The following is a 14,047-nucleotide window of genomic DNA, read 5'->3' on the forward strand; positions in this document are numbered from 1 at the left end:
TGGCAACCAAATAACCAGTACTTCTTCATGACTTTTTTCTCTTGGGATTTTTTTTTTTATTGTCATTTATATAATGACAAAATCTTGCTCCTGTAGTTATCTAAAAGATTTTTATTTGTGGTCATCCTTTATACTTGCTCATAAGAATGAAGTATTCATTGTATTTCTAGGATCTGCGAAATCAACTCTATGAATCATATTATTTAAATTTTATTTCTGCTATTTCAAGAAGTAAACTGGAAGATATTGCAAATGCAGCATTAGCAGCCAGTGCAGTAACACAAGTAGCCAAGGTAAGAGATTTTGGTTGGCTGATGACATTTTGTTAATGCAAAATTTAGTATATTCTGAAACCTGTTAATTGACTTAGGTGCCTAATTTACAGAGGACCGAATCAACCTAAGAAATAATTAGACTCATTACTTTTAGAAAGAGTTCTGATAATGCAAATTATCTACAGTTTGAACTAGGCAAAATAAACCAAACTAAAGGTACCTATAATTCAATGAATTTGAAAGATAAAAATAAAATGCGGAAATCTGTCTTTGTTTTAGGCTAGGATTTGTAATCTTTTGAGCTTGACTTAGAAATAGTTTGACAGTTGTGTTGTTATAAATTATACTAAAAATATATTGACATTATTTATTTATAATCACTATAGTCACCATGCTATCTTCAGATCTACTTAGAAGAGAGAATCCAAAGAAGTTATATTGCGTATTATAAGAAAGAAGGAACTTAGGACAGGCCGGCCATTCTACATCACAGTTACTTTTTAGATAGGTTCAGCTTAGTTATAAATAAATCTGTAAATGTATTCTTGGTTATAGCCCTACTGTGCCCTGTGCTTCTTGAATTTGGACAAGACATGAAATTCTAAGAAATTATATAGGACAAATAAAAGCCTAAACAACTATGTATTTACTTCCCATTTTTTCCCACTGGTTAGATTTAGATAGTCTACTAACTACTACTGATTAGTTTTTGAGGCCTGTGTCTTAATGTTCTTCTTTTCAAAGTTTATCATTAATTTTAAATAAAATAATATTTCAAAGAGTTTTCTTAATTTTTCCCCTGATTTGCACTTCTGAAGAACTAGTATAACTTCTTTATAAGTGTTCAAGGTGGAAAAATAGTTACTATGACTTTCTTAGGAAAATGTTGTTAACATGAATGTGAAATTGTGATTTTTTTTCTTCAGAACTAATATAAATTCCGATCCCCACCAGTCTTTAAACAAATTTTTATATCTATATCTATATTTTTGTATCTTCTTAAATTTTGTTTTCTGAAAATATTACTGCCCTCCTTATTTACATTCCTTTTTGATACTAACTCCTCATTCTTACTCAGGGAGACAGTCTGATACAATAGTGTAATTTCTAGGGCGCCTGGGTGGCTCAGTTGGTTAAGCGACTGCCTTCGGCTCAGGTCATGATCCTGGAGTCCCGGGATCGAGTCCCGCATCGGGCTCCCTGCTCGGCAGGGAGTCTGCTTCTCCCTCTGACCCTCCTCCCTCTCATGCTCTCTGTCTCTCATTCTCTCTCTCTCAAATAAATAAATAAAATCTTTAAAAAAAAAAATAGTATAATTTCTAGTTATTGAATATAGTTATAATTTTTTCCATTTTTACCATTGGTTGATTAAATCAAACAAAGTGTGCTTTCAGTATTGTAAAATTGGGGTACCTGGGTGGCTCAGTAGGTAGAGCATGTGACCCTTGGACCCAGGGTCATAAGTTCAAGCCCTACAGTGGGCATGGAGTCTACTTAAAAAAATATGTTGTAAAATTGATTTCTAAACCTTTTCTTTTGTTTCTAGGTTTTTGATCAGTATCTCAATTTTATTACTTTGGAAGATGATATGTTTGTATTATGTAATCAAAATAAGGAGCTTGTTTCATATCGTGGTATGTAAAAACAGGAATATTATAATTCGTCGTTAACAAAATGAGTGATGTACCGTAAACAAAAATAGCATATTTGGTACAATCAAAAGCCAGCTTTGATTACAGCAGTAGAACTCTAAAAGAGTTCTTAAAGCACACCCAAGAAAGTAAGTCTCAGACTGAATTCTGTCACTTGTAAGCAACATGTAATAAAGTTGTTTTGTAAGCTCAGTGAAGTGCCAATTCTCTTACCTTTTAGGTGCCACATAGCAGCTTGCGTGAATGGTTCATTCATGGCAAATAAGACAGTATTTTAGTAGTAGGATTCAGTGTATCTTCTAGGACTTTGACTCTTGGACAAGATCAACTTACTCTGCTTCTCTGTGCTTTAGTTTCCTTATCTGTAAAGTGGGGGTAATAATACTATCTACCTCACAGAGTTTTTGTGGAAATTAAATGAATTAGTATGTGTAAAATGCCTAGAAAGGTTCCTGGCACATAATAAGGACTCAGAAAAGGTTGGCTAATACTGCTATTTGTCAACAGTTATTATAGCACTATTATGGAATGAAGTGTAGGTGCCTTTCTCAAATACAGGTTGTTAGACTCCCTTGATTCTTATACCCTGTTCATGCACTAGTGGATTGAATATTGGTATTTGATCAAATGCTGTCTAACCACCTCTGGAGTTTGTATTCAAAATTTTGGTAAACTGACCATTCCTGGATGTAGATTAAAACTAGTACACACACACACACCACACACACACACACACCACCCAAGCCCCATTTTATTATCTATGTTGCTTTTTTTTTTTGCAAAACACTTTTATTTGTCCCTTAATCTTTTTAAGTGTACAATACAGTATTGTTGACTTTAGTGTTTAGAGCAGATCTCTAAAAGTTACTCATCTTGCTTAACTGAAATGTTATGTCCACTGATGATTTCAGATATTTTAAAGAAAAATACAGGCTGTAGTAGATATGATTAGCCAGTTCATTCAAATAATCATTAATTTGCTGCTTAAGGATTGAGATGTTTGGGGCTGACTAGAATTTCATTGGTTCCTAAGTGGAGAGTATGGCCCCCTAAGGGGGCATTTGGAAATGTGTAAGGATATTTTTGATTGTCACGTTAAGTTGGGCTGCTACTAGCATTCAGTGAGCAGGGACTAGGGATGCTAGATGTTCTGCAGTGTGTAAACCATACTCATAACAGAAAATTGTTCTGCCCAAAATGCCAGTGGTACCCTATTAGGAAATATTGGACCAGATATTAAAGTCCCTGAGAGAAGGGAACATCAGTTTTTGACTTTCTTGAGCTCCATAACATGCTGTCTTTTAGAAATTAAACAACATCCCTAAAGGGGTGTAAGCATTTGCTGAATTGCCCATGTCAGAGATTTTTGACAATAGTTGTTATTTACAGAAGTCTATTTACAATTAATTGAGTTTTAATTAACTAGCTACTTAAGTATTTAAGTTACATGTTTAAAACCTAGTTTTCCGGGGCACCTGGGTGGCTCAGATGGTTAAGTGTCTGCCTTCAGCTCAGGTCATGATCCCAGGGCCCTGGGATCGAGCCCCGCGTCGGGCTCCCTGCTCAGCGGGGGGCCTGCTTCTCCCCCTTCCTCTGCTTCTCCCCCTACTCATATTCTCTCTCTCTCTCTATCTCTGTCTTGAATGAATAAATTAAAAAATCTTAAAAAATAAAAAAATAAAACCTAGTTTTCTTTAAGCCTTTAAGTGAAACTTATAAATTGTTATTTATAAATATGGTTGTATAAAAACAAAGCACCTTGTGCTCACTTCAGCAGCACATAGACTCAAATTAGAACCATACAGATACTAGCATGGCCGCAGTGCACGAATGACATGAAAATTCATGAGGTATTCCATAAAAACAGCAACAATAACAACAGCAAAAAACAACCAAGCACCTTAACTTTTTCTTTGATCAATTAACTCAGATTCAACAGACTCGATTCTAGTCAGCCCCAATTAACAAGCTTAGTCAGCAAACTTGGTTTGCTGAATTCCCTTAAACAGTTTAAATTGCATTTGTAAATTCAGTGTTTTCATTTTTAAGTATTTTAAATATAAGACCAGACAAATTTATAAATCTAATAAGCAAAATCTGCCCAAATATTTAAATAATTTTTTTAAGTAATTAAATTTATAGTGAGTCTAAATTCATTACACTTTCAGGTACTTATAAATATAACTAATTTTCTTATACCTCTCAACTTAAAGAATCACAAGTCTGAAATTATTAAATTTAAAGTATAAGTTTATTAATTTTAAAGTATAATTGTATGCTTAATTGCCCAGATTCTCAGTAGTATATTTATAATAATAATAGATTGTTCTCTAAGCACTTTACAATGTAAGTTCGTTTACTCCTCCGAGTAACTTTGTGAAGTAGGTAGTATTACTACTTACATTTTCCAGATGAAGTAACCTAGGCACAGATACTGAGTAACTTGGTAAAGAAATGGCAGAACCAGGTTACTAAACCGAGGCACTCACTCCAGTGTCAGTGCTCTTACTCATTACATAATTATATGCCAAATCCTCTCAAATATCACAAGTGCTTCAACTGATAAACAGATTAGTCCCAACATAATATGTTAGTGTCATGGATTTTATTTATTTCACCTACTTTTCATGGATTGGAAATTTATCCTTTTAAAGGAAGCAGATTTTATCTTCTCAAAGTCAGGCTACTATCTCAGACAAACCAAGTTGTCAACCTAAGTGAGTTGAGGTTATTGATGGGCAATGTTTTGACTCTTCAAGTCAGTTCTTATTTAGAGGTGTGAGACCAGGTTGTAGAACCTAAGGGCTGGAGACTTCCATTTGGATTTTACCTGCATCTTAGATTGATGGAATGAGCTGAGTATTTCCCTGGATTGGTGTCCCTTGAATTTACATAATTCACATTGTATCTTTTGGTCATTTCTATCTTCTGATTTGAATCCGCAACACCAAGTAACAGTATATTTCCTCATCTAGATTCTGTATTGCGTGGTTGAATTCTTTATTATTTTTATGTCCTCTGGATGGTTCATACTTTCTTTAAATACTTTAATATATACAGCTGGATTCTGCTTTCCTCTCATGATAATCACAAGTTGTATTGAATTTTATATTTGTTTTCGCATTCAGGGTGTTGGGAAATTTAAAATATTATATAGATAATATTTTAGTCCAGTCAGTCTTAACAAACATTTATTGAGCATCTATTTGTCAAATTACTAGGCCTAGGTATTGTGAGAGATGGAAGAGGAGTAAGGCAAGGTCTTTGTCAAGTATAGTTTTCATGGCAATGTTTGTTTGTTTTTTTTTAAGTGTAGCCCTAAGAAGCACTTGAGGTGTTTGTCAAAATTGCAGATTTCTTAGAATTATCCAGATCTATTGAATTGAATCGTTGGGGGAAATGGCTAAGAATCTTGAATTTTTAATAGCTTCCAGTGAAACTTTCTCTTCTTTCATATTTTTAGATTCTTATACCCACTAAAGTTTAGAAACCATTTCAGTACAGTGTAGTACATCAGAAAAGAAGTTCCTATAACTTACTGTAATACACAAAAAATGATATGGGACACTGGGCTTGTGATAATTGATTTGCATTGTCCTTTCTGACAGTAGTTGGGTAATAAGTTCAGTAGTTTCTTGAGGCCATCTAGTGTTTGTGAATAAAATTATGGAATATGATATTTATTTTTTTATTTGCTCTGACAAAAATTTTGTATACCTTATGTGGCAGATTTTTTTCTTAGTACTACTCTGGTGTTGATACTACTCACTCCTACTGATACTGAAGTGCTCTGGGGTTTTTTGAGTTAGTATAGTTTTTAATGGATACTTGTTCACTTAAAAGTGTAACACATGAAAAATTTTACTTGTTTGAGTATTTATTACAAATGTTATGAAGGCATAGAAGTTTGGTAACTTTTTTCTCTCTATGTTATTTTAGCTATTAACAGGCCAGATATCACAGACACAGAGATGGAAACCGTTATGGACACTATTGTTGACAGCCTCTTCTGCTTTTTTGTTACTCTGGGTAAGTTCTCAAATCTTTCTAGTTATTTCTTCAAAATATTTAATACTCCATTAGGAAAAATTTCAAATACACTTTTAAGTATAGAGATAAATGTAACTATTAAGGCACACTCCCAAGGTTCCAGAAAACACTAAATTTACGTATACCATTAATCCACTATATTCAGAATTTTAAACATTTCTTTGGTACATCTAAATTTACTTATAGCTACCTTGTGTTCAGTGTCTAATGTGTGATTTTATGCTTTACTATTACTAATTACTGTTTAGAAACCTTCTAATTGCAATTTTAATTTTGCAGACACTGAAAACCCTAGTTAAAATGACCCTTACACTAAATTATTAAAGTTTCTCTTCATTTCACAAATGAGAAAATTGAGGAAAAGAGAGATACCATGAATAGTTTAGGATATAAATAGAAGTTTGAGGAGAATTTACGTGTAAGCTTTGGGGCTCCCTCCTTTCAGATATTTTTCTCCTTTAATTTCCAGCCCTGAATGCCAGTCTTTGATTCCTTAGCTCATTAAGTCTTCTGTTTTCTGCTTGAGCTCTTTCTCCTTTGTGCCTTGCAAACTGAAAAGTACCCTCAGGAGAAAAGCTGGTTAAAAATGTATCTCGTTTTTCAAATACATCTCTTCTTTCAAAGTTTCATGCCCCTGCACTTTCTGCCTGCTTTCAAGTACCTTCAGTACCTTCAAATAAGGTTGTTGTTGTTGTTTTAAACAGAGCATATCGATACACAACTTTTAGTCTTTTAATTAACCTTCCTGTTTTGCCATCCTACACACACTCCAAAATTTCACTGAATGCTAGGTTTTTTGTGGACATTAAGGTTATTTTTCCTTGATGATATATTTTCAAGGTAAAGGTAGATTGAAGAAGTGTAAAAGACCACTGAAGGGGCGCCTGGGTGGCTCAGTTGTTAAGCGTCTGCCTTCGGCTCAGGTCATGATCCCAGGGTGCTGGGATCGAGCCCCACATTGGGCTCCCTGCTCGGCGGGAAGCCTCCTCCTCCCTCTCCCACTCCCCCTGCTTGTGTTCCCTCTCGCTGTGTCTCTCTCTGTCAAATAAATAAATAAAATCTTAAAAAAAAAAAAAAAAAGACCACTGAAGTGTTAGAGCAACCTTTATTGTATAGAGTATCAGAAAGTGATTTTTTCAAAAGAGAAATCGAAATTACTACCAATCTGACATAGAAGGATATCAACAAAAAATTAAGTGAAAAAGGCAAATTTAAGAACAGTATGTATAATATCCTATTTTTCTTTTTTGTACTCTTCATAAATGCATTTATTTAGACTACATGTAAAAAATAATCTGAAACCGTCCATATCTAATTCTTAATGGAGATTATTTTAGGGTGCTGGAATCAAAGGGTTAACTTTACACATTTCTAATATTCGAATTTTATATGACAAGCATGTATAACTTGCCATTGGAAGAAAACAGTTTTATAAAATTTGCTAATATTCTACAATTTTACTTTTGCAGTTGAGTGAACATGCTTTGTATAGAATCTAGAATGTACCAATTTTAGCGTACAAAGATCACAGTGTCCTCAGTTTGTTTTCTGAGATTTTCAGTGCAATTGGATTTTTTCTATCATTTTAGGATTTCAGCCTTTGATAAAACTTGGAGTAATAAAGAGAAATTAAGAGGTCTAATGAGCTGATTCAGTATTGAACTGAGGCCACGTTTTAGGAGCTTTTCAAAAAACATTAATGGAAGAATATGTTTTTTATCTTTTAAATTAATTTTTTAAAAAAGACTATAATCCTTCATTGTTAATTTGTAAAATCAAGAATAATAATACCAACTGCTGAATTAACTAATCTCTTTTCATTCTTTCCCATTAAGTCAAAGTCAAGTGACTCCTGTGAGTAAACTCTTTGAAAATGCCTGTAGGGAGTCAAATCCTGATTTAGTTTTAATTCATTGAAAAAATCTGGTCACACTGATTAGCCAACACCATATAAAAATGGTCTTTTTTTTTTTTTTAACTCCCTAATATTTTCTTTTTGAATGGAAAGGTCTATTTTTGAAACCTTGATTTTACTCTTGAGATAATAAATCCTCTTATGTTTCTAGCCTGAAATTTTATACTTCTCTTGTATGTTTAATGGTTAGGTATTTTACAGATATCCATTTTGATTATTAAGAGCTGAAACCATTGCTAACATCTGTTGTTAAAATAGGTGCTGTTCCTATAATCAGATGTTCAAGAGGAACAGCAGCGGAAATGGTAGCAGTGGTGAGTTCATACAGATATCCATTGATGACAAGTAATATTCTATCACTTGTTTTCCTTAAGTGCCTGAAGTGCTTTTGTTAATATTAAGTATGTGATTGCTATGAGTTATATATTAAGTACCAAAGGCAAATATTCTTATTTTACGGCATTGGGATTACACCAAAAAAAAAGTAAACATCGTATGCTGTTATGTGATGGAGAAAAATGATTTACTTCGACATGCTATTCCAGCTGTTTCTTTTTTACTAAAATGTATATTTGTCTTTCTGCCTTGTTTCTCCAAGTAACGCTTATTTGATCCCCCAGATCATTTTATATTTAACTTCATTTAGCAAATGTTTATTGACAATCATAACTATTTTTAAAATGCAGTGCATTTGCTATCCCATTATATTGGAGTAAAATATTCAGTATAAACTGGGCATTCAAAAATTTGCTTTAAAGATTAAAAAATAAGGGATTAGAGAAATTACAGAATTACTGAAAAGGAAAGGGTAAGTGGAAAGATGGAAGATACACTAACATTTTTTAGTTTTATTAGCCACAATGAATCATTGACTGATGGGAGGGCTGCTTTCTTTCACATATTCCATTTCTATTCTGGAGCCTCTTGCAGCCATCACTATATAGAGACATTCCTTGTAAAACAGAGTCATGATTGGGTAAGAGGGTGGCTTATTACTGCAGATCATTCCTGTACCCAAAGTAAAAATAGTCAGTGGAAAGTGGTTGTTAGTGAAATCAGGCCTGAGTCACAATAAAAAAGGCATTGGTCTTTTCAAGTCCAAGTTATGATGTTACTGAATAGTAAAGAAACTAAAATACTTAGATTTTAGAATTGCTATTTTGTAAAGAAGTTCCAGATTTCTAAGTTATGAAACTAAGAACACATTATGTTCTTAATGTTCATAATAACACATTTTATTATCCTATATAAAGTTCTGTGAAATTTTTAAGAGTTATTATCAAATTTGATTTTTCAGAAACTAGATAAGAAACTTCGAGAAAATCTAAGAGATGCAAGAAACAGTCTTTTTACAGGTGATACACTTGGAGCTGGCCAATTCAGGTATTATGTTTTTTATCAGGGTTTTGACTCAGTTTGTTCTTGAAATACAAATGGAATATTTAATTTACCTTCTGTTAGAAATTTCTGTTTTGGGGGCATCTCCGTGGCTCAGTCAGTTAGGTGTCCAACTCTTGATCTTAGCTCAGGTCTTTACCTCAGGATTGTGAGTTCAAGCCCCATGAAATTGTTTTGCATTTTTCTCATCTGTAGGAGAAATTTTTCTGTTTATATGGCTTTGAAGGTCAGAAGCCATTTTATTTCAGTTATCATTAAGCCTCTTGGTAATGACAAAAATAAGTGAAAAACTTGTGATGCTTATGTCTATTTCTACCTATCAACTAGTTACCATTTTTACATTGAAATACTTGTTTATTAAAAATAATGGACAATATTGGGGTGAAGAAGTAAAGAAACCCACACAAATGGCTGAGAATTATTTCAAAGGGAATAGACAGTATTTTGGAAAATTAATCCCTACCCCCAGTTTTAAGTGAATTAATAAAGCCTGTAAAAATAAATTGATAGTCAGTATAACTGACCTCCAGGGATGATAATTCTATGGTAACTTTCCATAGACTTCATTTCAAGTCAGTTTAGATGGCTCCTACTGCCTTATGTACTATTCCTATAATTTGGAGTTAACACTAACATTATGTTTCAGTTGTTTGTTCCAACTGTCTCAGCCCCCACATTATTTTAAACTCTTCTATGATTTCATTGCTGGTCTTAAATACTCTTCAGAATGCTTCTCATTAAGGAGAGCAGAAATATCAAATTCTCACCTGATTTTTTTTTTTCAAGATTTTATTTATTTTTTTGAGAGCGAGAGAGAGAGCGAGAGAAACAGCATGAGAGAGGAGGGGATTAGAAGGAGAAGCAGGCTCCCCACTGAGCAGGGAGCCCCTTGCAGGACTCGATCCCAGGACTCCGGGATCATGATCCGAGCCGAAGGCAGTCGCTTAACCAACTAAGCCACCCAGGCGCCCCGATTTTTTTCCCAACAGAAGCACCCACTGTAGCATCTCTTACTTAACAGTTCCCTTTCTATGGTGCTCTCATAAAAGCCTTAGAAACCCACATAAAGGCGCTGTTTTATTTAGATAATTTCTAAAAACTTATGTTATAATATAGTTGTCTTATTTTTAATTTGTTGGGTGCATTTCTAAATTATTTTAATTAGGGATCAGCAACTTTGTTGGACTATTGTTTTGGACATTTGAATCCAGTTGTAGGTTAATGATCCTCAATAAGAATTTGGTAATGCCTGAAGACATGTTTGGTTGTCACAATTGGATAGATGCGACTGGAATTTAGTGGGTTGCATTATAGGATGCTGCTAAACATCCTGTGATGCACAGGACAAGCCCCCATGATGAGGAATTATCCAGCCCCAAATCTCAGTAGTGCTGAATTAAGAAATTTTGCCATAGGCTATCTTTCTTTGCCTTTCACCTAGCTCTGGAGTAATAAATGATAGTAGGTGGTAAGGGTGCCACTCCTACTTATTTATTGCAGAGTTTTATAATCAGTGCAGTGCATTTTTAATCTGTGCAGTGTAATGAGTTACTAAAATGGTCAGAGTTCTCTTGCAGGACAAAATATGAATAGTTAATATAATCATATAACAGTATCTTTTGAAAATTGATGTATACCCTTGATACGGTATTGCCAAAGCAGACCTTTACAACTTTTGGAAACATATGGCAACAGATGACTTTGTGCCTCACTTTGCTTTAAGTATAGTCTATTTCACATCTAAGTTGTAATAGCACAGTAAACAACATATGAAGTGTTTGGTAAGTGAATAATTATATAATTAGGTACCATCGTGGCTTAATGTTTTAGTTTTATATATTGTAATGGGATATGGTTTCATGAGGCTCTTCTCTAGAGTCTGCTTTTTGAATTTGTGTTTACAGAAAAAAGTTGTAATTTGTAATTTATGAAACTCAAACATTTTTGTAAATTTTTAAGATCCTACTCTCTCTAATAGTTTTCTCTGAAACTGACAATAGCTATTCCTTTTTTTCCCCCAAAAATGTGAAATACAAATCTAAGTAGAAGCAACTTATTCTTACTTTGATAACTATAAATATTATTCTGTAAAAGTACTTGCATAGATTTTTTTCTTTAAGACAGTTCCTCAAGACTTATAATCTAGTTATAATCTAGCATTATACACAGACTCTGAGTAGTCCGAAGCAATTTATGGAATGTCGATATTAGCATACTTACTGTTCATGTCCAAATGAGAAAACCAGAAAGTATTAGAAAAATTGAGATGTAGAAACTGTTATTAAGAGTTACATAAGATTTTTTTAATATATTTACAGCTTCCAAAGGCCTTTATTAGTCCTTGTTGACAGAAACATAGATTTGGCGACTCCTTTACACCATACTTGGACATATCAAGCCTTGGTGCATGATGTACTGGTAAGAGGCTAAATATACCACGTTTTACTAAAATGTAGTAATACTCAATGGTCCTTTTAATTTAAAATTAACGTCATGACTACAGAGACACAGGTGAGAAGAATGAGCTGAGAAGTATGAACAAAAAAGTGATGGAATTTGGTATCACTGGATGTGGATGCTGGAGAATAGTGAAGCATTGAAGTGTAAAGTTCTAAACTTATCTTTAAAGTGTAAGATTATTTGTATTGTTGGCAGTGATGGGGAGAAAAGGAATGAAGGAAAATGAGTGAGTGCTTTTTTTTTTTGACACAGCACGAGTTGGGGTCGGTGGGTAAGGCACAGGGAGCGGGGAGAGAGACTCTTAAGCAGGCTCCATGCCCAGTGTGGAGCCTGATGCGGGCAGAGCTCAATCTTACAACCCTGAGATCATGACCTGAGCCCAAACCAAGAGTCGGACACTTAACCGACTGAGCCACCCAGGCACCCCTCCCTCAGTGAGTGACTTTAAAAAATTTTTCTAACAAAGTAGTTTTTTTTTTTTCCATAGTGAGGAAGTAAATAAATATGTTTCTCTCTGGGGAGGAAAGCTGTAATTTCTATTTTTCCTGGGAATCAGTTAAGCCTCATTTTATGGTAAATGTAAATAGCATTTTATATTGTACCGTATGTTTTTTGAGGTAATTCCACATATGTAAAATCATGCTTAAAACAAAAATCTGTGTTTATATTCATGCATATATTCATCTACTAAATATTGTGTATAGCATGTGATATACACAGATAAATGAAACAGGCCCAATCTTTAAAGTCAATGGGAAGAAAATATGTTCACAAATAAATTCTGTACAAGGCACTATGTAATAAAGCCAGACTAGTTCCCATTTGATAGAAAAATTTTAACACAGAAGTTAAATGATTTGAATCCAAATCATTGGCTCTGCCAAAACTAGCACTCTAATTTACTGACTTCTAGCCCAGGCCTCTAGGGATTATAGTATATAATGGTATCATTATTGCAAAGAGTGACTGAAATGTCATATGGAAAGGAAATGAAAAACATAATAGATCGTTTTTTGTTTGGTTTATTTCCTTAAAGCCCAGATTCTAGCTATAAGATATTTATTAAATAAATCAGATCTCAGAGTTATTGATGAAAATTGGCAGTTCTGTACCCTTCTGTATCCTAGAGTCCTGTGTCATTTTAGATTGTAAGGATGAGTGTCAATGAAATACTAGGCAACTCTGAGTCAATTGAGAGGGCAAGAAGAATCAGAGAGACTACTGAATTAAACCCTGAGTAATGGAACATGGAAGCTAGTTTTAGGAAGTCAGGTAAGAGGCTGAAGAAGAATTCAGCCACTACTGGAGGGTGTGCTGTCTGACAAAACATTTTAGATCCTGGTTCTAGCAATAAAGAAAGCAAATGAAAATATTCTTGTCTTCCTGGAACTTACATTATGATAGGACAGGCAAGAACTAAAATGAAATATATGACATTTTAGAAGATGGAAAATACTCTGGAGGAAAATAAAGCAGGTAATGGTGAACAGGATTGTAACTTGAAAATAGGAAAGACCTCACTGAAAAAGAGGCATTTAAGGAAGGATCTAAAGGAGGTAATAATAAGGTAGTGGATTACATAGCTACATGGAAGAGAACAGCTTTCTAGGCAGAAAAATGCCTAATATGTTTAAAGGATTGCAAGGCAGCCAAGGTGGCCAAAGTAAGGCAGGGGGAAAATAGCAGGAGGCAAAGTTAAATAGGATATGGGAAGCAGTATAGCATAAGACATTATAGGCCATTATAAGGATATTGACTTTCAGTTTGAGGGAAATGGGGAGCCAATGCACATTTGAGTAAAGGAGTGGCATCTGATACACATTTTAAGAGTACCACTCTAGCTGCAGTGCTGAAAATGGACTCCTTAAAGGGCATAGGAAGAGTCAAGAGACCAGTAGGAGGCTGTTGGAATTATCTTAGCAAGAGATGATGATGGCTTACAACAGGATGGAAATGGTGAGGGTTGTGATAATATATGGAATGCATAGCATAGGATTTGCTGATGAATTGGATGCAGATCCAAGAGAGGAGTCAAAGATGAGTCCAGAGTATTGGCCTTCGCAAATGGACAGATGTCATTTATTGAGATAGAGACATGGAAGGAGAAATTTTGAGGGAAAGATCAGATATTGAGTATTAGACATGTTAAATGTGAGATGCCTATTAAGATATTCAAGTAGATATTAAATAGATGTATGAGTCTAGAGCTCAGGAGAAACATCTGGTCTAGAGAAATAATTTAAGAGTAATCCATTTATAGATCGTATTTAAAGCCAAGAGATAAAATGAGACCACCA

The 14,047-nt window shown here is 34.2% G+C and overlaps 1 protein-coding gene and 1 non-coding gene across 12 annotated transcripts in view; both read left to right on the forward strand.

The window, feature by feature from the left end:
• SCFD1 (sec1 family domain containing 1) overlaps nt 1–14,047 on the forward strand; it is a 115,439-nt gene that overhangs the window by 16,639 nt on the left and 84,753 nt on the right. For 10 of the 11 annotated variants that reach the window (XM_064570906.1, XM_064570903.1, XM_064570905.1 and 7 more), the window contains exons 5-10: nt 171–293; nt 1,822–1,909; nt 5,867–5,956; nt 8,151–8,206; nt 9,190–9,275; nt 11,609–11,708. In XM_064570906.1, the coding sequence (XP_064426976.1) occupies nt 171–293; nt 1,822–1,909; nt 5,867–5,956; nt 8,151–8,206; nt 9,190–9,275; nt 11,609–11,708 (543 nt within the window). Of the gene's footprint in view, nt 1–170; nt 294–1,821; nt 1,910–5,866; nt 5,957–8,150; nt 8,207–9,189; nt 9,276–11,608; nt 11,709–14,047 lie in introns of those variants that run through there. The other variant, XM_054513664.2, reaches the window with a different exon arrangement.
• Nucleotides 3,689–3,792, forward strand: LOC123862605 (U6 spliceosomal RNA). Its single transcript, XR_006795300.1, has one exon. It is a non-coding gene; the product is annotated as a U6 spliceosomal RNA (small nuclear RNA).

The sequence above is a fragment of the Mirounga angustirostris genome, unplaced genomic scaffold, assembly GCF_029215605.1.
Source record: "Mirounga angustirostris isolate CCGP_5_RB_7025 unplaced genomic scaffold, mMirAng1.0.hap1 SCAF_9, whole genome shotgun sequence".
Taxonomy (NCBI): domain Eukaryota; kingdom Metazoa; phylum Chordata; class Mammalia; order Carnivora; family Phocidae; genus Mirounga; species Mirounga angustirostris.